Genomic DNA, 25,532 nt, shown 5'->3' with positions numbered 1-25,532 from the left:
CTTAAAATGATGACAGAGGTCAGTAATTTGCACCAGAGGTACACTCGAACTGTGAGAGACAGAATGTGAAAAAAAAAAAAAAATCCATGAATCCACATGGTAGGATTTGTAAAGAATTTATTCGTAAATCAGGGTGGAAAATAAGTATTTGGTCAATAACAAAAATACAACTCAATACTTTGTAACATAACCTTTGTTGGCAATAACAGAGGTCAAACGTTTACTATAGGTCTTTACCAGGTTTGCACACACAGTAGCTGGTATTTTGGCCCATTCCTCCATGCAGATCTTCTCGAGAGCAGTGATGTTTTGGGGCTGTCACTGAGCAACACAGACTTTCAACTCCCGCCACAGATTTTCTATGGGGTTGAGGTCTGGAGACTGGCTAGGCCACTCCAGGACTTTCAAATGCTTCTTACGGAGCCACTCCTTTGTTGCCCAGGCGGTGTGTTTTGGATCATTGTCATGTTGGAAGACCGAGCCTCGTTTCATCTTCAAAGTTCTCACTGATGGAAGGAGGTTTTGGCTCAAAATCTCACCATACATGGCCCCATTCATTCTGTCCTTAACACGGATCAGTCGTCCTGTCCCCTTGGCAGAAAAACAGCCCCATAGCATGATGTTTCCACCCCCATGCTTCACAGTAGGTATGGTGTTCTTGGGATGCAACTCAGTATTCTTCTTCCTCCAAACACGACGAGTTGAGTTTATACCAAAAAGTTCTACTTTGGTTTCATCTGACCACATGACATTCTCCCAATCCTCTGCTGTATCATCCATGTGCTCTCTGGCAAACTTCAGACGGGCCTGGACATGCACTGGCTTCAGCAGCGGAACACGTCTGGCACTGCGGGATTTGATTCCCTGCCGTTGTAGTGTGTTACTGATGGTGACCTTTGTTACTTTGGTCCCAGCTCTCTGCAGGTCATTCACCAGGTCCCCCCGTGTGGTTCTGGGATCTTTGCTCACCGTTCTCATGATCATTTTGACCCCACGGGATGAGATCTTGCGTGGAGCCCCAGATCGAGGGAGATTATCAGTGGTCTTGTATGTCTTCCATTTTCTGATGATTGCTCCCACAGTTGATTTTTTCACACCAAGCTGCTTGCCTATTGTAGATTCACTCTTCCCAGTCTGCTGCAGGTCTACAATACTTTTCCTGGTGTCCTTCGAAAGCTCTTTGGTCTTGGCCATGGCGGAGTTTGGAGTCTGACTGTTTGAGGCTCTGGACAGGTGTCTTTTATACAGATGATGAGTTCAAACAGGTGCTATTCATACAGGTAACAAGTGGGGGACAGAAAAGCTTCTTACAGAAGACGTTACAGGTCTGTGAGAGCCAGAGATTTTCCTTGTTTGATGTGACCAAATACTTATGTTCCACCCTAATTTACGAATAAATTCTTTACAAATCCTACCATGTGAATTCATGGATTTTTTTTCACATTCTGTCTCTCACAGTTGAAGTGTACCTCTGGTGCAAATTACTGACCTCTGTCATCATTTTAAGTGGGGGAACTTGCATATTCGGTGGCTGACTAAATACTTTTTTGCCCCACTGTATATATATATACACACATCTATATATTTAGACCGTGAGGGTTAGTATTTGACTGGGCTACTAAACTCAACATAACACCCTGTTGGTTGCTCCGTGCAGGGTAGGTGGGAGAGTGCGCCTGGTTCTTGGAGGGATAATTCGCGTGCGTGCGCGCGTTTTCCGCCGTTGGTGGTTCTTCACTCTGAAGTGCCCCGCCCCCCCCCCTCTTCCCCGCCCCCCCGTGCGCTGCACAGGCCAGGCAGGCAGTTCTCCCACCTCACCGAGCGAGCCAAGCCGTCGGTAACGGAGAAGATGGCAGAGAGGCAACAACAGAAACACGAAGGCAGGGTAAAGATCGGCCATTACATCCTCGGCGACACGCTCGGAGTGGGGACATTCGGCAAAGTGAAGAGTTAAGTCCTGTTTCTGTGTCATGCCAGGCTTCATGTGTACGTTTGTGCCTTCAGTTGGAGTAGTTAATGCCAAGTAGTCGCTGTGCCCCCACTCCCCTACCACCCCTTTAACGCTTCGTGTTCAACTTGCTGGTGGTCAGTGAAGCAGTTGGCGTAGTTGAGCGGTTTAACCACGGCAACAGACTGGATTTTAAACGTACTGTAGTCTGAGAATCTGACCGCTTCAAAGTCAAATTCTTTCACCGAAGCCCCCTTCAGTAGCTGCTGTTATCAGCTATGGCAGGTGATAAAACCTGGATGCATAGAGATGCACAGTCACACTCGCATTATTATGGTATATCGCGGTGGTGGCTGTCCTTTGCCCTGTCTGGCGACAAAGGACGATTGAAGCTTACCGTTTGACCCACCGTGGGAACCTAACGTTGAACTGACATTAATTTTGCAAGCTAGTCCGATGTGTTATTCTCTGCTAGCCGGTGGTAGCTTGTTAAGTGCTTGTCAAGTCGAGCAAACCCTAAACAATCTTAAAGCTTCAATAGGATGCGTATAACAGATTATTATTAGGGTAGCCTTCGCTAGTTCTCTGACACTCAGCATGACCTTGTGAGCTTTAACTCTATGCTCACCCCGCCTGTTTCTTGCGTGTGCTGCTAAAAACATTTGCTACCATGGCTATTTCTGAACATCATCATCAAGGAAAATGATTTTGCTCACACTTCCAAACCACTAGGAGAAAATCTGTGTAAAGTCATGTGTGAAAGAATAAAAAATGACTGTGTGTGTGTGTGTATGTAATGCTTGCTCGTTTCAGGTTACTGCTTGTGTGTTAGTTGTGGAGCAGTTCATGCCCCAGTTCGTATCTGACTCTGAGTTTCGTGTGCAGTGTTTGGCAGCTGCAATAACAGCTTGGTTTCAGAGCCTCCAGCAGGCAGATAGCTCCAACACTATAAACAAACGCATGGAAAGAAAATAGGGGTTACAAAAGAGAGCAAAAGCTCAATATAACAAACGCAGTTCATTCACTACTTTGTGCAAGCTTCCTACGCAACAGGACTCCAAATCAAAGTGTAACCCTTTTAATCCACACCAAGCTGCTTATGTAGTAGGTTATGTGATTTATTTATTTTTTATTAATTTTTTTAGCCTCTGTGGTCTGTCTCTTTCATGTCTGTATTCTGTTGTTTTTAGTTGGCGAGCATCAGTTGACAGGCCATAAAGTGGCTGTGAAGATCCTGAACAGACAGAAGATCCGTAGTCTCGATGTTGTGGGGAAGATCAAACGAGAGATCCAGAATCTTAAGCTGTTCAGACACCCACACATCATCAAGCTGTAAGTACAGAAAGACGACACATCCGTCTGTCAGATTTAAGACTCAGACTCAGTGAAGACTGACAAGCTTTGCAGAGAGATAACTGGGCTCTCTTTTATTATTGCTTGTTGTAACGTGGGTTCTTTGCTGTGTGTTGTGGCATGCTTTGCTTGTTTACATGTGTTTCCTAGAGCTGTACTCTACTGAGCATACCCACAAGGGTCACAGGAGGTAAAACACACAAACATACCAGTGCATGCACACAAGCTTGGAGCTAGATAAAGAAATGTGCTCTGGCTAGGACAAATCTCCAGTTAATATGCTGGATATTGTTGTAATGAAGGAGCATGTCTAAATCCCTCTCTCCTCATGGATTTTTCTGTGACTTTGTTGTCCTTCTTTCTCTTTCCTTCTATCTCCCTGGCCTCTTTCCCCTTGTTAGTCCATGTCTGTCCGTCCCTCTCAACATTGTTTGTGATATTTTTAGTCTAGGGTTATGGTTAGTCCACTGTAAAACTCTAAGCAATGGCAGATATGCGAGTTGTCAGGTCATAAGCTGGAGTGCTGTGGAAGTCAGTGTCAGAGACGTATACAGTAATAAACACATGCACACTGTGTACACTTCTTGTACAGACGTGGAAGCAGTTTAACATACTGACCATGACTATAAAAGCTGCCACACTCTCAACTGTTAGAAGAAAAAAGTTATTTGTCTTAATGTTTCTCCTCCCATAGTCCCTGTGGTGTTAGGCTTCACCCAGCTTGACAGTATTGAAATAGATTGTGATAAAGTTTATATTCTACCACCGGCAACCATTCATGAAATTGTGCCTGCAATTTAACATACCTGACCTTTATGAAAGCAACCCAATATCACAGCCTTGCTGTGCCTTTGTTTCTGTGTACTAATGCTGTGTATTGTTTATGTAGACGATATAGGTTTAGACATTCCGGTTCACCCATCTGTGTCTTTGTTTTGAAAGAAAAGCACATTTGTTCTTATTTCCAGTAAATTAATCAGAAATGTCATGAATGACAAATATGACTGACTGGTGATTTTTTTAATAGCAACAATGACTCCTGTGTCCTGTTGCACAAGTTACAAAAATGATCATGAAAAGAAACCTCTCCAAATATGAGAGCACATCTGATAACTGCTGTGTTGATTAAAGAAACAGTTCATTTGGTTAGCTGAGTTACTGGAACATCAACTCTTGCCTGCTCGATAACTGAAGATGCCACAGGAAGGTGTGTCCTACCCCCTACATAAAACCACAAAAACTTGAACCTAAATAGAAAGTGGAATGAGAGGCCTGCAACACAGAGCAAGGAAACAAATGCATCAGATACTCTATTTTGAGAAACAGACACCCCATGGGTCCTAAACTGGCAGCTTCACTAATTGGTAACCACAAAATACTATTTCTGGGATCAGCAGTGAAGAAGCAGCTCCCGGAGACCTCCCTTGTAGGCAGAGTTGCAAAGAAAAAGCCATATATCCTTCTGCTAATGTCTTTTGCCCATCATAATCTTTTCCTGATATACTCAAAAAACTGGACAAGCAATTCAATTAAAAACATGTAATTTCTAATTAATGATTCCATTACTGACTATGTCAGGTACAAGAGTTTTAATTATTTTAATGTTATTTTGATTAAAAATTAATCTACCTATAAAAAAGGGACATGTCTAAGTGATCTCACTTTTTAATTTTTGAGAATAAAAGGTGAAAATAGAAGATAGAAGGTGAAATCAACTAATAAATGTATTAAAAGTTCATTGTAATACATTTTTTTTTTTGTTGTTGTTTTTGTTGTTGTTGTTGTTGTCAGGTACCAGGTCATAAGCACCCCGACAGATTTTTTCATGGTTATGGAGTATGTGTCGGGAGGTGAGCTGTTTGATTACATCTGCAAGAATGGACGGGTAAGATGACATTCTTCTATTATCTTGCTGGTAGATTTCAGCCTGGCTGAGTACAGTGGTCAATGAATCATCAGAAATTCTTTTATTATCCAGTGGCATGGTTAGCTGACTAAACAGAAGCCTGACTGGTTAAACAGTTCTGACAGTTTAATAGCAATTGTTGCATATATTTGGTAAACATATCAAGCAAAAATCTGATGATGGTTTGTTTCCTGGGGTTGTGCAGTAATCCAAGTAGACTTGCTGTTAAAAATAGCTGAGTGTATTTATACTTAACTTTGTGTTGACTGTATTTTTTCACATTATTTAAATCCACATCCTTCACATTATATATATTATAAACTGTATGGTCTTGCTTTAGCTTTAAATATATCTTCTTACTACTGTCATTTTGAGTAGGTATCTATATTTTAATTAACTTATAATGTACATTTAAACTATGTTCCTAAACATGTGCACTGTTTTCAAGTGCAACTTACAACGTCTCTCCTTGTTTTGTCATGTATACATTACATCGTATTACACTGTAATAGTGGATGCTCATGTTAAACATGGGCAAACTTTAAAAAACTTAGATGAAGTCAATTTATGTGAAAGTAATTCCTTTGAGCCAAAGTTTCATGCTTTAGATTCGTCTAAACATTTAATTTCAGGCAGTTTTTTCTGCCCTTAGCTCTGTGGGTGTCAATGAAAGCAGATGTCTCTAGAGCACAAAGCTCTACCTGTGAGCATAAAAAACATTTCTTATATTTTCTGTTTACGAGGGGCAACCATTCATCCATCCATCCATTCGCTTCCGCTTATCCTTTTCAGGGTCACGGGAGCCTATCCCAGCTTCACAGGGCGAGAGGCAGGGTACACCCTGGACAGGTCGCCAGTCTGTCGCAGGGCCAACACACAGGGACAGACAACCATTCGCACTCACATTCATTCGCACATTCACACCTAGTGACAATTTGGATTTTCCAATTAACCTATCCCCACAAGCTGCATGTCTTTGGACGGTGGGAGGAAGCCGGAGTACCCGGAGGGAACCCACGCAAACACGGGGAGAACATGCAAACTCCACACAGAAAGACCCCGGCCTGGTGTTGGAATTGAACTCAGGACCTTCTTGCTGTGCGGCAACAGTGCTAACCACCGTGCCACCGTGCTGCCCGAGGGGCAACTTTCTTCTGATTGATTGAGGGGCAACCAATCAGAAGAAAGTTGGTTTAAAATGAGGGTAAAGATGGCTAAAATGGCTTGTTTCAGACATCATATTAACTGATAGGTTCCACAGGCCTAGTATGACATAAATATGGTTTATTTTGAACTGCGAGTCACGAAAAGCTGCCCTAGTAAAGTCTAGTAAAGCCATTCATAGTTTTCTATTGATGTTTATGAACTTCACCTTTTGAAATTGAAGTAGCGTGACTCTTAATGGACTGCATGGTTATGCATTAGTCCCACACAGCACCTACACACAGCTTTGCAGAACGTTGCATGTCTTACCTGGTTATGTCGCCAGGGTCAGAAACATCCAGAATGTGCACTACTTCTACTCTTGTACATGTTTGTGCTATTGTTGGTCCTTTAGTCCTGCTTCTGCCAAGGAGAGCGAGCCAAAGTCACTCATTATAGTGAAGTGAAACTAGTGTTAAAAGCAATGAAACTGTCCACTGTCTTTGCTTTTATTGCTGTTTTTTTTAATCTTTTGATCTTTTTTGTGCTTCTTTCTCTTTTCATGAACTCTGTTGTCACTACCTTTTGTGTTAAAGCCCATTATCCACTAGTCCGTAGGCAGCGTTCTACAGTTTAGAAAACCAGACTATTTAAAATCACTAGCTTTTTACATTTAGCATCCACAAAGCTAGCTATTCCCTCAGGTCATTAAGGGCAATTAAAAGAGATAAATGGGCTAATTATTATTGATCTTAAATTAATTACATGCGTAGAAAACACAGTCTGAAATGTTTTCCATTTCTAATAAATCAGTAAATGAATGTTTTCCATAATAACTCTAAATGTTAGTGCTTTTTTTTTTTGCACTGGCTCAACAAAATCTGCTAGAAATGTTTTTAAAGTTGGGTCCTGTTGCAACTGACCCAGTTGCATACTTGTAGATCAGAGGGAACATCATCACTCAGATCAGTCAAGTCCATTCATTTTGTGTCTTTCAGGTGGAGGACACTGAAGCACGCCGCCTTTTCCAGCAGATTATCTCAGCTGTAGACTACTGTCACCGGCACATGGTGGTTCACAGAGACCTCAAACCTGAGAATGTCCTATTGGATGCCAATAAGAATGCCAAGATAGCAGACTTTGGTAAGAAAACAGTTATAGCTAGAGGGGGAGACATAAAAACAAGCTTGACAATAGAATCTTTTGTAAATTCATGATAAGAGGACAGATAAAATACTGAGGTTTGTTTAGGGTGACAGAGTAAAATTACATAGTTTAAATAAAGCCAAGTGACAGCTGTTTATGATTCAACACATGCAGTAACTTTGTTAACTTGAAGAAAAATGTGAAATCTAATTGTGCACCTTTTAGCTTTATTAAATGATAAGGAAAATTTCACTTGAGAATGCCTCTTATCAGTTAAGGCCTTAATTTTTGCAATTTAAGTTAAAAATCCTGATGTAATATGACCATGAAAGAGAGAAATATTTCAAAAACACACAAGGGCCCTTATGCGCAGCAGGGCGTGTGGGGTGGAGAGACATCCCTTAGCAACGGCAAGGTTTCATATCAAGTCTGGCAGGAAGCCTTGAGGCCCAGTGTCATCTGATAGGGAAGGAATCAAGGGGGGGTGTGGCAGTGGAGTACAGCAGGAGAAGTGTTTTGGCTGAGAGCAAAAAATACTGGCAAGCAGAGCAAGGGAGTGTTAAGGGACCAGGGATAAAAGATAAAGGGAAGGTCAGCACAACACAAAGGGTCTGACGTTTAATGTTTGGCAGAGACCCTGGTAGGCAGAGAGAGGCTCATCCAATTAAACGAGCTGTGTGTTTAGAGCTTAGTGTCTTGGAGAGTAAAGAAGGATAAAGGTCTCAGTAGTGTCCGCAGTGTGTAACTCCCTGTTGGGCTATGTTCAAATTTAACCTGCAGACAGGTGACAGATTAGGGGAAAAACCTGAACCCTTGACCCGTGCGAGGAGGGGTGCTGGAGATCTGTTGTGTTGTTGGGATCTTTTTGCTGGCAGGGTTTGACTAGCCCTTCTGTTCTTTTAGAGGAAAGGGTCACTAGAAATCAATGCCTTATTACTTCATCCTGGGATGAAACATTTCTATCCTGACTCCTAGAGTTGTCGCTTTAAGGATTACAGTACCCTGTTTATAAGCCATTAGTGGTCACTGACTGGATTCATGAGGATGGAAAACATAGTCATATACTGTGCTGTTTTGGGTCTTTCTGTGTGAAGTTTTGCCTCCAGAGACATGATTGTCGGTTAATTTGTGATTCTAAATTGGCAATAGGGGTGAGTATGACTAGTCTTTCTCGTTGTGCCAGCTCTGTGCTGGACTGGCACTCTGTCACAGACATGACAGATAGACAGTGATAGGTTTCACTCCCTTGAAACCCTAAGTTGAATGGAAAGAAGAAAATATATCTGTCCATTATTAGAAATTAAGAAAATTGATAGAATGATATAGGTTCACTGCTCTCCACCCCCCATCTCCACCAAATGATGAAATATCTTTTGAGGGTACTTGAACACCTTAAAAGAGTTCTAAAGCTGAAGCTGTTCTGGTGGCAGCTGGTCGCTCATCTCCATACTAAGATGCTTTGTTGTTGTTATGCTTGTTACTGTAAGAATAAAGACGGAGAGATATTAATGTTCTCTTGCCATTTAACTGGGATTGTCCGACAGGACTGTCAAACATGATGTCAGATGGAGAATTCCTACGAACTAGCTGTGGCTCACCCAATTATGCAGCTCCAGAGGTCATCTCAGGAAGGTTTGTACGTCTATTTTTTGTGTGTGATCATACAACCAACTATTTTTTTAACTGCCTCATGGGATAAGTCATAAACAAACCGTTTAACCATTAACCTATAAATCACTGTGGAAAAAAAGCGTTTCTGGTGGTTAAGCATCTGGCTTTTTTTTTTTTTTTTTTTTAAACTGTCACATCCTTTCATCTCTCTGTTAGACTCTATGCAGGCCCAGAAGTTGACATCTGGAGCTGTGGTGTGATTCTGTATGCCCTGCTGTGTGGCACCCTGCCCTTTGATGATGAGCATGTCCCCACACTGTTTAAGAAGATCAGAGGAGGTGTCTTTTACATCCCAGAGTATCTGACCCGCTCTGTGGCCTCGTTGCTGATGCTCATGCTGCAGGTGGATCCTTTGAAGAGAGCCACCATCAAAGACATCAGGTACTGACCCCACTGTCTTGAATCCAGAGGCCTCCTTTAGCTATATTGTTAACACTTTTTTATTAATATTATACTGTATGTTTCTCTTCATATATCTTTTTTTTTCTTTAAAAAAAAAAAAGAGTTCTTTAACTAATGTTGCCACAAAAGAAAATGCCATAGCTTTATAACTCAAGTTATAGCTTTATTTTCTTTCCTCAATATGTCAAATATTTAGTTCCCTGTCCACTCTTTTATAACTGTTAGCTCTGTAATGTGGCACAGGATTATTTTATTACAGACTCCTCTGTTTGATAATCCAGCTTGAAGCAAGCTAAAAGTCATACCTTGCGTGTCTGATAATGTCAGTATTGAGTTTGGGATGAAGCGTTTGAGTTGATCAATGTTTTTTGATAGGGAACATGAATGGTTTAAGCAGGACCTACCAGGCTACCTTTTCCCAGAGGATCCATCATATGATGCGACTGTTCTTGATGAAGAGGCTGTCAGGGAAGTGTGCGAAAAGTTTGAATGCACTGAATCTGAGGTTGTGACCAGCCTGTACAGTGGAGACCCACAGGTGCTCATTGACTTTGTTCTAGTACATGTTTTCTATGTTTGATGAAATCATGAAAGCTGTAAACAACGTTTGTAGGTTTCAGTAGTATAATGGTCTGTTGGGAGTGAATTATCTTATTGGTCTTCACTTTATTTTTCGTCATCCTTCTGTTTACGCAGGATCAGTTATCCGTAGCCTATCACCTCATCATAGATAACAGGCGCATCATGACCCAGGCCAGTGAATTCTATTTGGCGTCCAGTCCTCCACAGGGCTCCTTTATAGAGGAGGGAATGCCGTTGCCCCCTGGAGTTAAACCTCACCCAGAGAGGATGCCTCCGCTCTTGGCTGACAGCCCAAAGTCGCGTTGTCCTCTGGATGCTCTCAACACCACTCGGCCTAAACCACTGGCAGTGAAGAAGGCTAAGTGGCACCTGGGTATCAGGAGTCAGAGCAGACCCTATGATATCATGGCTGAGGTGTACAGAGCTATGAAGCAGCTAAACTTTGACTGGAAGGTGCTTATACATACATAAAGCACATCACTGCAAAGAACCCCACACAAACAGAGTCTCTGTTTTGGCTGTTTTTAAAATATTTATTTATATATTTATTGACTCTTTGTGTGTGTGTGTGTGTGTGTGTGTGTGTGTGTGTGTGTGTGTGTGTGTGTGTGTGTGTGTGTGTGTGTGTGTGTGTGTGTGTGTGTGTGTGTGTCAGGTGGTGAACCCATACCATTTGCGAGTTCGAAGGAAGAATCCAGTGACAGGCAACTTGGTGAAAATGAGCCTGCAGCTCTATCAAGTGGACAACAGATCCTACCTCCTTGACTTCAAGAGCATTGATGGTTAGTAACACATTAAGCAGGTTTCACAATCTAGTCACAATCAATACATGACTAATTTAAAACCAAAATAAAATACACATTTTCCAAATCATAAAACATGCGTGGCCTTTGTGCAGGTGTAAAGCTGCTGATGTTTGTCCTTAATTTTGTCATTCTAAAGTTGAGCTGAAATGAATAAAGGCGTGAACTGCACTTCACAAGGTTGTCTAAGAAAATTGCAGCTGTAGTCACAAAACATAAAAAAAAGAAAAAAGTTGTTTTATGAAAAAGCTCCTTTTTCATGTTAAAGCGTTGAGAGTGGGTTCAGCAATCCTACAGCCTGAGGAAAGAAACCGTTTTGAAGTGTGTTGGTACTAATGTATTACTTGCAAGATGTCTTTTAGTATCCTTTCTGCGTAGACACCTCACCTCACCGGTGCCTTTGATGCTCAGTAGATGGGTGTCTGTGATCTATTATTTACATTTAGACCATTTAAATCATCCACTGCAGAGATTTCTGGTCTTGGATTGTGCATATAATATTAACTCTTTTTGTCAATAATGAGATTAAATCTTCTTCTGAGGATACGTAACTATATTTAAAAAAATTTAACAGATTTAATATCACGTCATTTGAAGCCTAAAATATTTTAAGAGGCTATAAGAAACTTCATACATCCAATAGATGACATTATTATTTAGATGACAGATATATATTTTTATGGTTATGCAAATCAGGTGAATGAGTCATCTTGTACTTGCTTTAGCACAGAATTGCACTTCAGGAAGAGAGGACCACTACTTATTAAAAAATGCATTGACATCGTTTTTAAGACAAAATGTACCATTAGCTTTGTGTCTTTTGTTTTAAATGACCTCTTTTAGCATTTAGCACTGGTTCGAAATAGCTGGACTGATTTGTGTACTGTCTCACAGATATTTCTCACAAAGTTTAATAAAACAAAAGTTAACGTAGTAGTTACTTTATGAATGACTACTAATATTTGCTGTTGCTGTGCTTCTAGATGACATCATCGAGGCAGTGGGCTTTAAATCGGGCTCATCCACTCCTCAGAGGTCAGGTTCCACAGCCGGTCTCCACAGGCCCAGACTGAGCATTGACTCGGCAACCCCAGCGATTGATCTGCCCCAGCTCAGCTCCTCTCTCCCGGGATCCCTGTCTGGTAGCTCCCATCTGCTCACCCCACGTCAGGGATCACACACCATGGACTTCTTTGAAATGTGTGCCAGTCTGATCACTACGCTAGCACGCTGAGCCCTGCTGACTTGCTTAGGTCACTGTAACCTGGATGTCAGTGGGGTTTTTAAGCTAATCACAGATCGAGGATGTAGGGAGTGTAGATGTTTGGAGTGACTTCTTCTTTCTGTCTCTTCTCCATCTGTTCTGTTTTACTGGATTGGGGGAAGCGATTGGAAATGTAAATGGCAAGGCAGGTGTGGCATTCGCCTCGGATGAAGAGAGAGAGAATGAGGGGGTAAAATAGTGGGGGTTATTATTTCTTGTTTTGACAGTCATTGGGTCAAAGTCTTGATGTCTTACACATCAGGCTGCAGCTGAGGGGAATCTATGAACTAGTGGAGGCCTGTAAAGTGAGAAGCGAGTGGTCAGAGTTCAGCAAAGCTCAAGCTCACTGTCACTTCTCCCACAAACATCTTCGGCTGATTATCAGTTGCTGAATTTCCTTCACCCACTGTACCACCGATCAAAGGTCAGTTTTGCATCTGGTCTTAAATCTTCACTGAGGCAAAGTTGTTAAACTCGACATTAAATCGTGTCAGAGAGAGTATCGCAAAATGTAAAATTCTATTTTTTTTTATTTATGTTGTTTATGAGGAAGATTTTGTTATCCTTGTATTATATTTATATTACAATCATTATGTAGCTGAAAAGTTTGACAGAGAAATACCAAATAAATTACTTTATACATCTTTAAGATTTATATTTTAGCGGTCAGACCCATATTTATTTTTAAGAGGTTTTTTTAGGCATTATAGTTTTTTAATTTAATTACTACTTCAACATAGTTTTACTTGATTTTGAATTGATTGTAGATGAGTAGCGAAGCTCTTTGAGACAGCGGGATAGTAGAATGATGCTCTGCATGACGCCGAGTATGTGTTGCATTGGTGTTGAAGACAGATGCAGACCATCTTACAAGAGTTTGGGTTTTTTTCGGGGGGATATCCAGATATATTTCAAAGCATTCAACCACCCTGCTATTTAAAGCAGTCTTTTATATGCAACACACCCAACAGATCCCTTTACATGCAAGTCCCTAATGAAGACACTTAGACACTTGCTTAGTTATCATAGGGGTGTTCAGTTCAGTCACATATGTAGTAAGCTGAATAAAGACAGGCATTATAGCTGTTTTTAGGTAAAAACTAACATTTTGTTTTATTATTATATTATTAAGCTTTTAAATTAGGCAGATACCCCTTAGAAATTGAGACAGATGCTTAATGTGAGATCTTAAAACTATTTTTATTGGCTGGTGTGGCCAGTTTTTTTTTCTAACTTGTTAAAATACTTAAGTAAGCCATTAAATTTCAAAACAGAATGACACTGAGGAGGGCAAAAAATAGATGTGAGACGGTGTGTATCTGTTGCACAAGTGTATAAGCCACATGAACTTTTCTACAGTTGCCTTAAACAATGCAACGCATTAATTGGTATGGAGTGTGTTGTGGAAGTTTTCCATACAAGTGTGTGTTTGTGAGCTCAGATAAGTATGGTACTTAACACTGGTGTGTTTAAAGGCTCTTCAGTATAATTGTGATGTCTGGGATGTCAGAGAGGTGACAGAATCAGAAAAGTGAGTGGCGAGAGACAAACCATGACGGTTCGGCGTGGTGCAGCTGTCTGAGCTGTTATCTGTTTCAATTAGTCATTGCTGTCCAGTCTGCACTGTAAAACTCATTTGCTGTGGCCGACAGTTTGCACACTTACTGTTTACTGCACTGCAAACTTTACTGTAACTGTTGTTGCTGGTTGCTATTGATGCACGCCACCGTTCTGTAATGTCCTGTCAGATTTCCATAGTGATGTTGTGTATTGCTATAGTCAGGCATAACATTATATCAAAATCATTTATGACTGAATGTAAATTGAATGCTGGTGCTGCTAATATAAATCCTTTTCTCTCTTTCTCTCACTATGTTCTTCTGGTTTTAAACCTGCTGTTTTGATGTGGGGATACTGGACCGTTGCCTTTCTACTGTTTGCAGTAAGACGTAGAAGTCAGTGGCACTGAGGCAGTTACTGTTCTGCAGAGTGGTGTCACAGAGATTTACAAAAGTGTAAATACAGCACTTAGAAATATACACTGATATAAATATGTGCAGTAAAAAAACGAAATAACTGAAACGACAGAAAAATATTAAATCTGCAGAAATCTTTCAAAATAAAGTTGTGGAACTTCTTCTCCAACACGTCAACCCTGTGAGATGAGCACAGACAAATGCACATTTGTCTAAAAAGTGCTGCCTTTTCGTTTCACATTGGATTCAAACACCACGCTTTCCCAGATCAATATCGGGTCGCTTTTCTCACCTGGTTCTACTTGGTAGTAGACCGAGGTCTGGTTGAACCAGTGAAAGCCACTTTCTGCTACCCTGAAACCCTTTATTTACATGTTCTGTGTATTTGTTCTGTCTGTAAGCTCATACACTGCTCATTGTTCTTTGTCAAGGAGAAATTGTGTTCCCTGCTCCAATATGCTGCTGCATATACACCTTTGTAAACACTAGTCCACAGCCTTTGTCAGCCATCTATTTTACACTATTGCTGTGTCTTAAATTACTTCTCTATTGTAAGCATCTTCAGTCACATCAATATATAATATATGGGCCTTTATGCTTTAATTCCGGGTACTGATGCTCCTAAAAAACACTTGCAAAAATATGTATGATTGAAGTGCACTATCCAGCAGAAGTCATGGGTGAGATTTAAAAACTCCTCTGACATAACCAGTGTTTACTGTCAGGTGTAGTCTACCATCACAACTGTATGCAAATACCAGTGGCATGATAGTCATGTAAGCTAATTTGTGTTTAGTGCCAGAAGAAATGCTAAAGGGCCTAATTAAATACAAATTTCACATGTTGTACCAAAGTGAGTATTTTCTGTAGTGGGGTTCTTATGATCAGTGTAACCCTAAATACCACCGTGTGTGTGTGTGTGTGTGCGTGTGTGTGTTAGGTATGTGGGTGCACGCTGGTTGTTGTGATTGCCTGTATGCGTGCGTGTTGATACTGTCTCTATATGTCTTTCTGTCTGATTGAGGTTTGGATTTCTCATGTTATGCGTTGCATGATATTGCTGTATTGATTTGCACTTTAATGAATATTTATTGGAAAAAAAATAAACATAAAAAAAATTCCGTCTTAACGTGCTTTCATAGAGTCACACAAACTCACACCCACTACAAATGCCGGTTGCAAATGACCTCAAGTAATCATCACATTATGTTGTTTATCTATAATACTTATTCATCTGTTTATAGGGAACTGTTAGTGTCAGAGGCAGGTAAAAGCTCTATAAAAAGTAAAGAAAATTCAGTTGATGGATATCCCTCTAGAAGTTGCAGCTATGATCAATACAGAGCAAATGCTATATTTTATACCTATTATATTACACAGCATGCTGGTTATTTGGGTCCAATGAAAAAGAAGTCAAACTCAAAGGTCATATGTATTGTAGCATGAGTAGTCACATAGTCCCTTCCAAATACCACAGTTGACACTGAAAACAATAATGAGTGTACAAATTACAAATTAGCAAAAGCTTATGTGCAAAAAATACAAACAATGTTTTTAAATGCTGGAGTACTGTAGATAAACATAAACCAGGAATATTACTGGTATTAGCTCACATTACTTGCTGCTTACAGCTGGTTAATTGTTTCTAATGGATGCATCTTAAAACAAATGAAGCTTTTTCCAGTATTTCTTAGCTACACACACTTCCATCTGATAAGAAAAACCGCTGTTTCCATTCCGTTGTTCTTTCCCTTATTTCCTCCACTTTAAATATATTTTCCATTCTGGTTTTTGCACAGAAAGCAGTTCATTGTCCCTACGAGAGTTTCCAGGATCACATTGTCCACAAATACTGTGTGTGTCTGTGCAACGCAGTTCACCGTGATCACTTAAAGCAAGCAGATCAACTGTCCCATGCTGGTTCCACATTGCAGCATTTGAAAGAACAGAAGAAAGATTTCCGTTTGCCCAGATGATATAATTCTCATTGTTGTTAAATGTAATTCTACTTCACGAATGCAGTCATTGGATAAATAAGATCATAGTCCAGCAGGTAATGCTGCAGACAAATGCAGTTCCACCTGGGGGAGTTTCTGTTCAGCTGTTAAGACAGAAAAACATCATGTCATCATGGCATGTGCACAGTGATGGACAGTGAAGAGTGATTCATCCTTGCCTTGTTGTATGAAGGCCACTTTACCTTCACTCCACTCCATCGGCATACATGACAGGAGGAGGTAAAATGAGTGTATCAGGAACAAAATCTGTATCTCCTGCTGACACAGCCTCAGGCCTGTAGAAAAAAAACATGAAAAAAACTCAGTCTTTCATCTATCACCTTATATTCTTAACCCAGTAACTCATTCTTCCCTCGAAGGGAGGGAGTATGTAATTGGTTCTATTTCAATCAGCTCGAGATGATTTTATTTTGGTGAATTTCTGGTCAAGGTCAAGGTCACACCAAATGTAAAAAGTAGTAAAAGCTTTATATTACCCATGGAAATATTGGGTATATTGAGTATATGCAATATACTCTTCTGTGCTCTTCTCTTTAAGTGCTCTTGTTATGTAAATGCTGTCTGTTGCACTAAGCACAGAGGAGGGACCTACTTGAGAATTAACAACTCATTGTTCTGTCAGGAGTCAACCTGGCTTAACTTCCTGGTGGCGTTAAGGTGGAGTTAAAAGCTTTCTTTCTCTCAGAGATTAAAAAAAAGGAAGACATTTACTCTTTTCATGCTTATCAAGCTGTTCCAGGCAAAAAGGAAGGAACCCTCTCCGTCTACAGGTCGGACAGCATGTTTGACATTTTTCTGTGTGCGTTATTCTTTCTGTACTTACGTGTGATTTGCTTCTTGTGCCGCATTCACAGAACCTGCAGTGTAACCTGAAGATGTATTGATATTGCAATTTAAAAATCAGTTTATAAAAACTTTATGATAATACTTTATGAATGTTTTTTTTTAAATGCTTCTTCCAGCATAAGTGTATTGCCTGAAAGTGCATCAGCATTAGGTTTGAAAAAGTAGTACATTAGTGACGTTTTAAATGTGATTTTTAGGGCATTACTTACTCATTACTGGTTCATCGGTGCTGTTAAAAAGAAGAAAAAACAAAAATTGAAAAGAAGCTCTGGATGTGTGTGTACATGCACGCTCGTGGATGGACAACATTGTTACATTTTTCTCCACCATGCCTACCTTGCAGCTGGCTCTACATTTTTTTGTGAATGGAAAAATGTGGACAACCTCTGAAGTGCTCTATAAGGAGAAATAAAAAGAATTATATGAGTCTGCGCGTGTCTGTATGTGTTTCTGTAAGAGTGAAACAGGTGAACTCACTGGTTGTGGGAGCTATCATGACACATGTCACTGTGACTGTGCTGGTGGTTCACGCTAAGGTCTTTGTTTCCTAAAGACGAAATCACACAAGCGACAGATAAATAACTGTATACAAGTAAACATACAACAGTTACACCAAGGAAATAATTCCTAAGTTACCAGACCTAAGATTAGCCATTACATATTTTACTAGCAGCTTCCTGTTTAAGCACCTGCTTGTCTAATGAGTCACATTGCAGGGAATTAACGTTTAAAGAATGCCGTAATGAAAAGTCCATTGTTCATTAAAGACGTTTAGAAGGGTGCAGTTTTGTAATTTCGGTAGTTGTGAAGAAATTATAATTGGATAGAAACTTGATACAACATCCAGAACATCAGTAAGTCCTCAAGGACTTGTTTATGGACTCAGATTGAGTGTTTTTTATACTGAGGGCGCTCACACACTCGCAGTTGTGTTGCAACCTCACATAAGCCTTCCTGTGTTTCTCTGAAACAGCTGCTGCAAAATATCAAGTCTGTAGTATCTTTGTTTACTGTATCTGTTAACCCGCATCAAGATAACAAATTGAGGAAATCAACATGACAAACACAAGTGTCCCATTTATTTTTGTATTGTACTGAAAGGTGACTTTTAAGTGAGTAATTCAGTAAGTGATTCATTATGCTTTGTTTAATGTATGTTTCCAGTAAACAATTAAAGATCTTCCCAAACTTGTTTTTTCACAAGAGCTGACTGGGGAATGGTGCTGCCTAAGTTGTTATGTCTTACCCACATCTGGCATGGAGAATGTCCGGGTATGACCTCTGCAGGAAAAAAGAGTGCCAAAAAAACTGTTAATAGCAGATTGATCACCTTAACTCTTGTCCTCAATAGAAACAAGCAGTAAACACCAAAAGTAGAGCATAATTGAGCATTTACTCACAGTACAGCCTGTGTACTTGGAGAACCAGAGGGAGGTTCATCATCATCACCGCTCCACTCCTCACTGTCGTCTGTGACTGAGCATGTCAACATCAAAAATATTAAACTGCTGCTGAATAATTTCACTGTATTTTGTTATCTTGGGTAGAAACGGGAAACACTTACAGCTTTCTCCTGGTAATTGATAATGGTTTGAGTCACTGGGGGAAATAAAAATCATCTGTAAATAACTTTTTAACTTAAAGGTAATAACAGTAGTAGAAGGTTACACATGATAGCTTGTTATTGTATGAAACTCTTACTGTGAAATCATGCGGGCACCGTCTGGTTCGATAAAGTTATTGTTTGACCCGGGATGAGTTTTCCTTCCCAGCTCTAACATCTCCTTGATGTCCAGTTCCACATGGTCAACGGCGACATACCCATCTAAAAACACATTCACATGGTCGTTATTCAGTCATTTCAGATGTCATTTCAGATTATAGCACTTATGTTTCAAAAACAGGTTCTTGCATCCTTTTATCCTTTTAATCTTGATTGTTTATTTTTTTAACTCACAGCTGTTGGTGCTGTCTCTGGCCAGCCACTTTCCTTTGGGGCAGTTTGCTGTTCGAATAATGCTGATCGTGTCTCCTGCTTTGACGGGGAGATCAGTCTTTCGTCCCTTTGCAGTTACAACTACTCTTGCCTGGTAAAGGGCATCCTCCTGTCCTGTGATCTAACAAACACAGTTACATGTTAACACTGAATATTCCTCCACTTGCACTCAAATAACCTCAATAAACAATATTCATGTAGCACTTTTGAAAACAACACTACAAGAGGCTTTATACCACAAAACAAATACATGTGTTCACTAGCTGGATGGTGGGCTAATCGTGTAATTTATTCTATTAAAGAGCAGTCTCCTGACAAATAGTTTGTTGTTGTGCAGAAACACTGAGATGACTCCCATTTGCCTGATGCATGCTGTTACTCTTCATTTTAACAGTCAGAATTTACAGACCTATAGTAGACTTCTTAAGTGTCAGAGTGGGAGGAGCAGTTTATCTTTAACCTGCTGTTATGTTCACAGTACTTACTCTCGATACGTGATTTTGTTCCTGATAAGTAAGAAATGTGTATTATTTTTTACAAAGGCATCTTTCTCAAAGCCAACAGGCTTGCATTTGCTGATCTGAAGGTATTTGAGTGACAAGACTGCCATCTAACTGCCCTGTGGATGCCCAATATAATCTGATCAAGAATTGGAGAAATGAGAAATGGAGTGATGATTTACTTGAATTCCATCATCTGATTTGGGGATTGTTGTTATTGTTGTTGTTGTTTTCTTCTAAATTCTCTCTTTCTCTTTCTCTCTCATTGATCGGAGGATATTTTTATGTCTTCTGCAAAGGCAACAACCCCATCACAATTTCTCCACAGTGCACAGTCTCGTTATGAAAGGATGATGATGTCATGATTGTCAACGAGCAATCATGATTACTGATGATACAAGTACAATTAGAGGTAGACTGCCTTTGCAGATAGGACTTGGACCTATCTGCAAAAGGTAGATTAAAAGATTTTATACTGTACAACAATACTGTCTTTATTAGGAAAAAGCACTGTTTCAAAAGGGACATAAGTCCAGGGGGGATATGGGTAAGATTTAAAATCAAAGTAGTTCCACTGAGAATTGCATAGGAACACAATCTCAGCAAGGTAACCATTTCGCACTAATCACAAAAAAAGGTTTGACATATCAAACCATTTAGTTGCCAGATGTATGATATTTACCACAGCTAAGCTGTAAGACTGTCAAAGCATCAGCAGGAGAGGCACCAGGCTTTGAATTGATATGATTATTAAAACTGTCTGTGTTTTATCAATAGAGGAATAGAGCAAAGAAGCAGCACATGATGACATAATAAATGTTGACGTGCTTCTTACATGTACAGTACTTACAGCGTGTGACAAATGTGACATTAATCTTGTAATCCTTGGGTTTTACACTTAATGATATTAACTGGGCTGCTGGCATTTACTCCATTTTTTGTGTTTCTGGTAAAGCCAGCTGCCTGTTGTGTTAAAAAAAAAAAAAAACAGAGCTAAAGTAGACACAAAACCGCATTTATAGAGTTGTTGCATCTTTTTTGGGTTCATCCCTATGTTAATTATTACAACAGTTTCTGCTACAACACAAACATTAATCAGAACATGTTCAGAACAGTAATATTGTAGAAGAACATGCAGAAATAAAGAATGGCCCATAGGTGTTCTGTCAGAAATATCACAGACAAAACAAATGTTTGCTCGTATTCTGTTTGAGCTTGCACATGTTGCTCACTTCAACTCTTCCACTGCCAGGAATGAATCCAGACAGGTTTGTATGCCCGAACATATACCCCACCCTCCCCCGATGTTTCTTAACCTTCCGTGTTCACTTACCTTGAATTTCTTCTTCATCTCGTTCTCCCTCTTTTCCCTCTCTTTCTGTTCTTTCTTTTCCCGTTCTTGTTTCTCCTTTAGCTCCTTCTTCTCCTTTTCTAGCCGCTGCTTTTCTTTCTTTTTCAGCTCCTTCTCATCAGGCCCCTCTGCAGCTGCTTTCTTTTCACTCCTGAGGAAGGCAGAATGAAGAGGATCATCCAGTTAGAAAAGGACTACTGGTTAATAGCAGAGGAGAATATGAGTGAAACAAAAGCAAATCACACTCTCATCGCTAATTCCCCGGGGATAAGAGAAATTAAAAAATCTCTGGATAAAAAAAATTAGGCCTTACTTGCCAAACCTCAACGTCTTGGTTTTCTCTTGAACCTATAAGTAAGAATAAAGAATGTGGATTAATTAACTTTGAATTAAAATTGCATAAAGAAAGCTTATCTTTTTGAATGAAGAAAAATAAAGTCTTGATTTTACACTGCAGCTTACCGTTACTGGCATTGACTCAACATATGGATCTGTGGTTTAAAAAGAAGGACACAGTTATGTACAATACCAAAGATGCAACCCTTCCAGGCAGTTTCTAATATTACTGTATTAATTTGAGCACAATTCCTATTTTTCTAGTATAAATAGTTTCTTACTCTTTGGCTCTTTGCGTTTCTTGACTTTAGTCTTGACTTTTTTCTTGTCACCATCAGGTGTGGCGATATACTCGTACGCATTTTCCGTGTTCTGATAAACATCGTCTTCTGGTTGGGGCCTGCGTGGGACAAAAAGTTGAACAAACACTAATGAATACTAACTTGTCAGGGATTAAGAACCATTTTAATGAGAAATAAAATAGATTAAATTTGCATGTCTTACTCTGACGCCTGTTGTAAGTCCTGACCGAGAGCATGAGATGATTCTGGTAGTGGATTATTTTGGGATATGTCTCCATATGGTGTCTCTGTGTGGATCTCGGTTTGCGGAACATTACTGTGAGCCTTTGGCGGGTCATAACCGTCTGGAACATCTGCACCTGGGTACATCTCATACTCCAACTCTGATCCCTGCAGCTCGGGAATAGGAATGCCTGAAGCCACATTGTCAACCTCTGGGACATCAGGGGTGTAGGTCTCTGAAAACTCAAGTGGAGCAGGGATATCTGCAGAAGAAGCATAAAGGATTATGACGCATTACAAGAACAGGCCACTGAAGTTTAGCTTTTCTCTAAATTGTGAGTCTAGCACTGGTGACCACACCATTAACTCCCATGACAGGTGGAGGAATGAATTCACTCAAGTTGGCAGAGTTAGGTATGGCAGGTTCCTCTACAGAAGAATTCAGAAGCCCATTATCTGAAATAGTCATCTTGGGTGGAGGCGGGGGAATCGCCTCAGGGACAGGGTCAGGTCCCTCAGTGATTTCTTGCAACAATGGAGAGGGCTGTCCTGGAAGGAATGACATTACATATGAACATATAACAGTTTAGAAGGTTATGACTAGATATGATTGCTAAAAGATTTTGAACTTTAATCTCATTTAAGTCAAAAAGAACCATTCAACATCAAAACTACATCTGAAAGTGAATTTTCCAACACAGAAATAGAGATAGGGCAAGAAAAAGAATAAGAATTGCATATGTAAGGAAACAAAACCAGTCAAACCCACTGTGGAAGTTGTTCTTGTATAACTCTGTAGAGCAGAGCTAATGCATTTATAAGAAATGTGCAGTATAATTCAATTTTGCTACTTTAATTAAAATACAAAACACATCTCTAGAAACTTGCCCGCTAGCTGCCTTTTGAAGCTGTACAAAACTGTTTGCTGTTGCAGAATAAAAGATTAGAAACCATGTCAAAGGTACTCATCTGTAATTTGTAACAGTAGACTTCATCATATTAAACGAGCTTGACATAAAAACCTGTATGCACAATTTCAAAAATGCAATGCAAATGAAACAGAGCAGCAGACTTCCTGCTCTTTCTGCACTGTGCTTAACAGACGTTGAACTGTTTGTCACTGCACCTCTGACATAGCAAACATACCTCTGCAGCTCTGCCCTGCCTTCTGCTAAGTTGTTTCTGGCACAAAAGAAGAATGTCACCACCTGAGGCGACCTTGTGGCCAGGTATTTTCTGCAGCTAAAACTCTAAGCTATTAAATTATGTTTTGCAGGCCTACAGCACATACCTGATGATGATGAGATAAATTCTTCTCAACTTCTTTTGAGGTGAAGTAAATCCACGGAAAAGTAAGAGGTGGGGAAGAGAGGAGGGGGGAGGGGAGCTCTACTGTGGTTATGTTAATTGGACTTACGGTGGTCAATGCCATTGACTTGTGCTGGTTTCGATGGGACGGCATTGCCTGTTCGATCTTCATAATCAATGGGTGGGAGTTCTGGGAGACTTTCAGTGGGGCTCTGACACTGGGAAGATTCCTCAGGTGGAGGGGTAACAGAATAGGAGTGGATGTCACATATCAAGGGGCTAAGAGCAGGTGAGAAATTACATCTTGTTAGTGACTGAGCTGTAAACAGAGATGTTTCTTCGTAACTGCTGGAATGAAACTGTGTGTGTTCCTGCTGTTTGTGTTCTTTACCTGTTGGTCTTCTTGCGTGCATTCTGTAGAGCATTGAAAATCCTCTGGTCACCTGGTGGTGTTCTTTTTCCAGGACTCATATCCTCTGCCCTCTCCAGGGCAGAGAGTGCTGAGACTGGACGCTCTGGTTTGGGAGATGGTGGAACAGATGGAGGGTTTGTGGCTAGAGAAGGAAGTTTCTCCACAGCAGTTATAGAAATATCATCTTTCCCAATCTCAGATGTAATCTCAGGCTCGGCGGGTGATGGAGATGGAGAAGAAACCAGGGAAGGAGAACCAGAGATGACACAGCTGGGTGGAAGAGGTGGAGAGACACTGGGTGGACTGGTAATAGCTTCATCTTGGCTAGAAACAGGAAAAGTGGGATTTTCTATTTCAGGTGGGATTTCACTGGTCAAGATTGGGATTTCAGGTGGTGGGCTCTCAGGTATGAGAGGAGGAGGTAGGTTGAAGGCAAAAGATTCAAGAGTAGTAGAGGTTGGGGACATTTCTACATCAGCACTGTGATCTGGTAAGGTGGGGTTGTCTGGTAGATGGGGCTCTGATGTTGAATTAGGTATTGTTTCCCCACCAGATTCAGAAGGCACTGGGAGGAGTGGAGCTAGTCCAGCAATATCTGAGCTTGGGGTGTCCAGAATTGGATCAGCTGAGATCAACACTGAATCTCGTTTTGACTTTTTGAAAAGACTGAAAGGCTTCTTTTTCTCTGTTGTGACTTTAGGTGGGGGTGCGGCTGGCACCAGCTCTGCAGTACTCTCTTTCTGAGTTACAGGGACAACCGAAGGAAGCGTCTTGTCTTTCTTATTAACTTTCTTTTGATCCACGGAATCTTTAAGAAGATTCTCCCTGCTCCCTTTGAGTGTTTTGTGCTTACCACCTTTCCGTTTCCCTTCACTTTTGTCTTTATCGTCGATGAGAGGTTTTTTGCTCTCTTTCGGATCATCTTTGAAGACCACTCTTGGGGCAAATAGTGTCTTTCTTTCCAAGTTCTCATTAATGGTGGTCAGCAGGGAGGGGCGTGCACCTGAAGGGAGGTAATGACTGGGGCTCTGGGGAGGAGAGACCACCTTTGACTTCTCTGGGAGAACAGGTTTTATCTTGGGTTTCTTCAGTATGAATTCTTCTTGTTGAAACTTGGCCCTTATGGCCTGAAAGTCAATCTGTTCCTCCTGATGAAAGTATCACACAGTACAATAGTCTCAATACAGGACCTAAATAAGGTAAATTTTATTTCCCTAACATATTTGGAGTAAGAACAAAATCCCAAATCACTTATTATTAAGAGGAGTTTAGTTCTGGTCTTAATCCGGTAAGATAAACTATGTCATCATTGTAGTAACAACGTTACAGCGTACAGAGCTAAAACTCTGTCTCACTTTACTTAATGTTGTTGTAAGCTTTGATCTTTTTTTTCTTCAAATGTCAGTTTACAGTATTGCCAGGATTTATGTCTGCTAACACAACTTTAAATATATCAATAGCATATTATCCAATCATCATAATGTTACGAGCGTCATGGGACATACCTGTTCCATTGCGCGTTTTAATATCCACAGAAACGACCAAAAAAAACCTCCTGTACGAATAGAGATCGTTCTCTTATTCAGCTTCTCATCCTGTGTCCGTTGGAAAAAAACAAAGAAATTAATTTAAAATAAAAAAGGAAGAAAGAAACTTTAAATAGTGTATTCACTGTTCCAGGTTCCTGCGTGCTTCACCTCTGATCGAGACAAATCTGCGTCCCATGCGCACCCGAGATGGTTTCAGAGGAGGAGTGCGATTGAGTAAAAAACAGTCAGGCTCGTCAAACTAGTCCTGCTGAGCATTTTACGCCACAGCACGATGACTGTCAACAGCTCTTGGATTCTTCTCCCTCTTCTTCAGGAATGTCGCCCGGCTGGCACGACGTGAGTCACTCTCATGAAACCAAGCGGATGGAGATTTTTTTTGTGTTTATTTTCAAAGTGACTCATTTTTTTAAGAATGCTAATCTCTCTTATAAGAACAGTGTATTTTGCTGTTATGAGAGGATGTGGTATAAAAGTTTAATCTTTGATTTATTAACTCT

At 40.4% G+C, this 25,532-nt stretch overlaps 2 protein-coding genes across 4 annotated transcripts; one reads left to right on the top strand and one right to left on the bottom strand.

Annotated features, from left to right (window-relative positions):
• The first annotated feature begins 1,767 nt into the window (after positions 1–1,767).
• Positions 1,768–12,322, top strand: prkaa2 (protein kinase, AMP-activated, alpha 2 catalytic subunit). Its single transcript, XM_026158371.2, has 10 exons — positions 1,768–1,949; positions 3,139–3,280; positions 5,093–5,186; positions 7,349–7,493; positions 9,041–9,128; positions 9,324–9,548; positions 9,945–10,107; positions 10,266–10,604; positions 10,807–10,933; positions 11,938–12,322. Exons 1-10 carry the CDS (start codon positions 1,850–1,852, stop codon positions 12,186–12,188), a joined length of 1,674 nt encoding a protein of 557 aa, XP_026014156.1. The 5' UTR covers positions 1,768–1,849; the 3' UTR covers positions 12,189–12,322.
• A 2,941-nt stretch (positions 12,323–15,263) lies between these two features.
• On the bottom strand, positions 15,264–25,240 carry LOC113015970 (uncharacterized). Of its 3 annotated transcripts, XM_080296974.1 has the most exons (21): positions 25,183–25,237; positions 24,991–25,080; positions 23,465–24,633; positions 23,183–23,352; positions 22,126–22,314; positions 21,746–22,028; positions 21,523–21,641; positions 21,368–21,396; positions 21,219–21,253; positions 20,888–21,056; positions 19,016–19,175; positions 18,760–18,883; positions 18,623–18,657; positions 18,459–18,534; positions 18,305–18,339; positions 17,536–17,605; positions 17,395–17,454; positions 17,268–17,287; positions 17,036–17,081; positions 16,395–16,487; positions 15,264–16,295 (listed from the first exon to the last, which is right to left on the bottom strand). In XM_080296974.1, exons 2-20 carry the CDS (start codon positions 24,997–24,999, stop codon positions 16,397–16,399), a joined length of 2,889 nt encoding a protein of 962 aa, XP_080153100.1. In that variant the 5' UTR covers positions 25,000–25,080; positions 25,183–25,237; the 3' UTR covers positions 15,264–16,295; positions 16,395–16,396. The 3 variants fall into 3 exon arrangements, with proteins under 3 accessions (XP_080153100.1, XP_026014153.2, XP_026014155.2); XM_026158368.2 differs by having other exon boundaries at positions 24,991–25,240; XM_026158370.2 differs by having other exon boundaries at positions 15,614–16,295; positions 16,371–16,487; positions 24,991–25,240.
• Positions 25,241–25,532: the final 292 nt, after the last annotated feature.

The sequence above is a fragment of the Astatotilapia calliptera genome, chromosome 23 (genome assembly GCF_964374335.1).
Source record: "Astatotilapia calliptera chromosome 23, fAstCal68.1, whole genome shotgun sequence".
NCBI classification, from domain to species: Eukaryota; Metazoa; Chordata; class Actinopteri; order Cichliformes; family Cichlidae; genus Astatotilapia; species Astatotilapia calliptera.
Note: the sequence above shows the minus strand (reverse complement) of the source record. Positions and strands in the feature narration are given on the sequence as shown.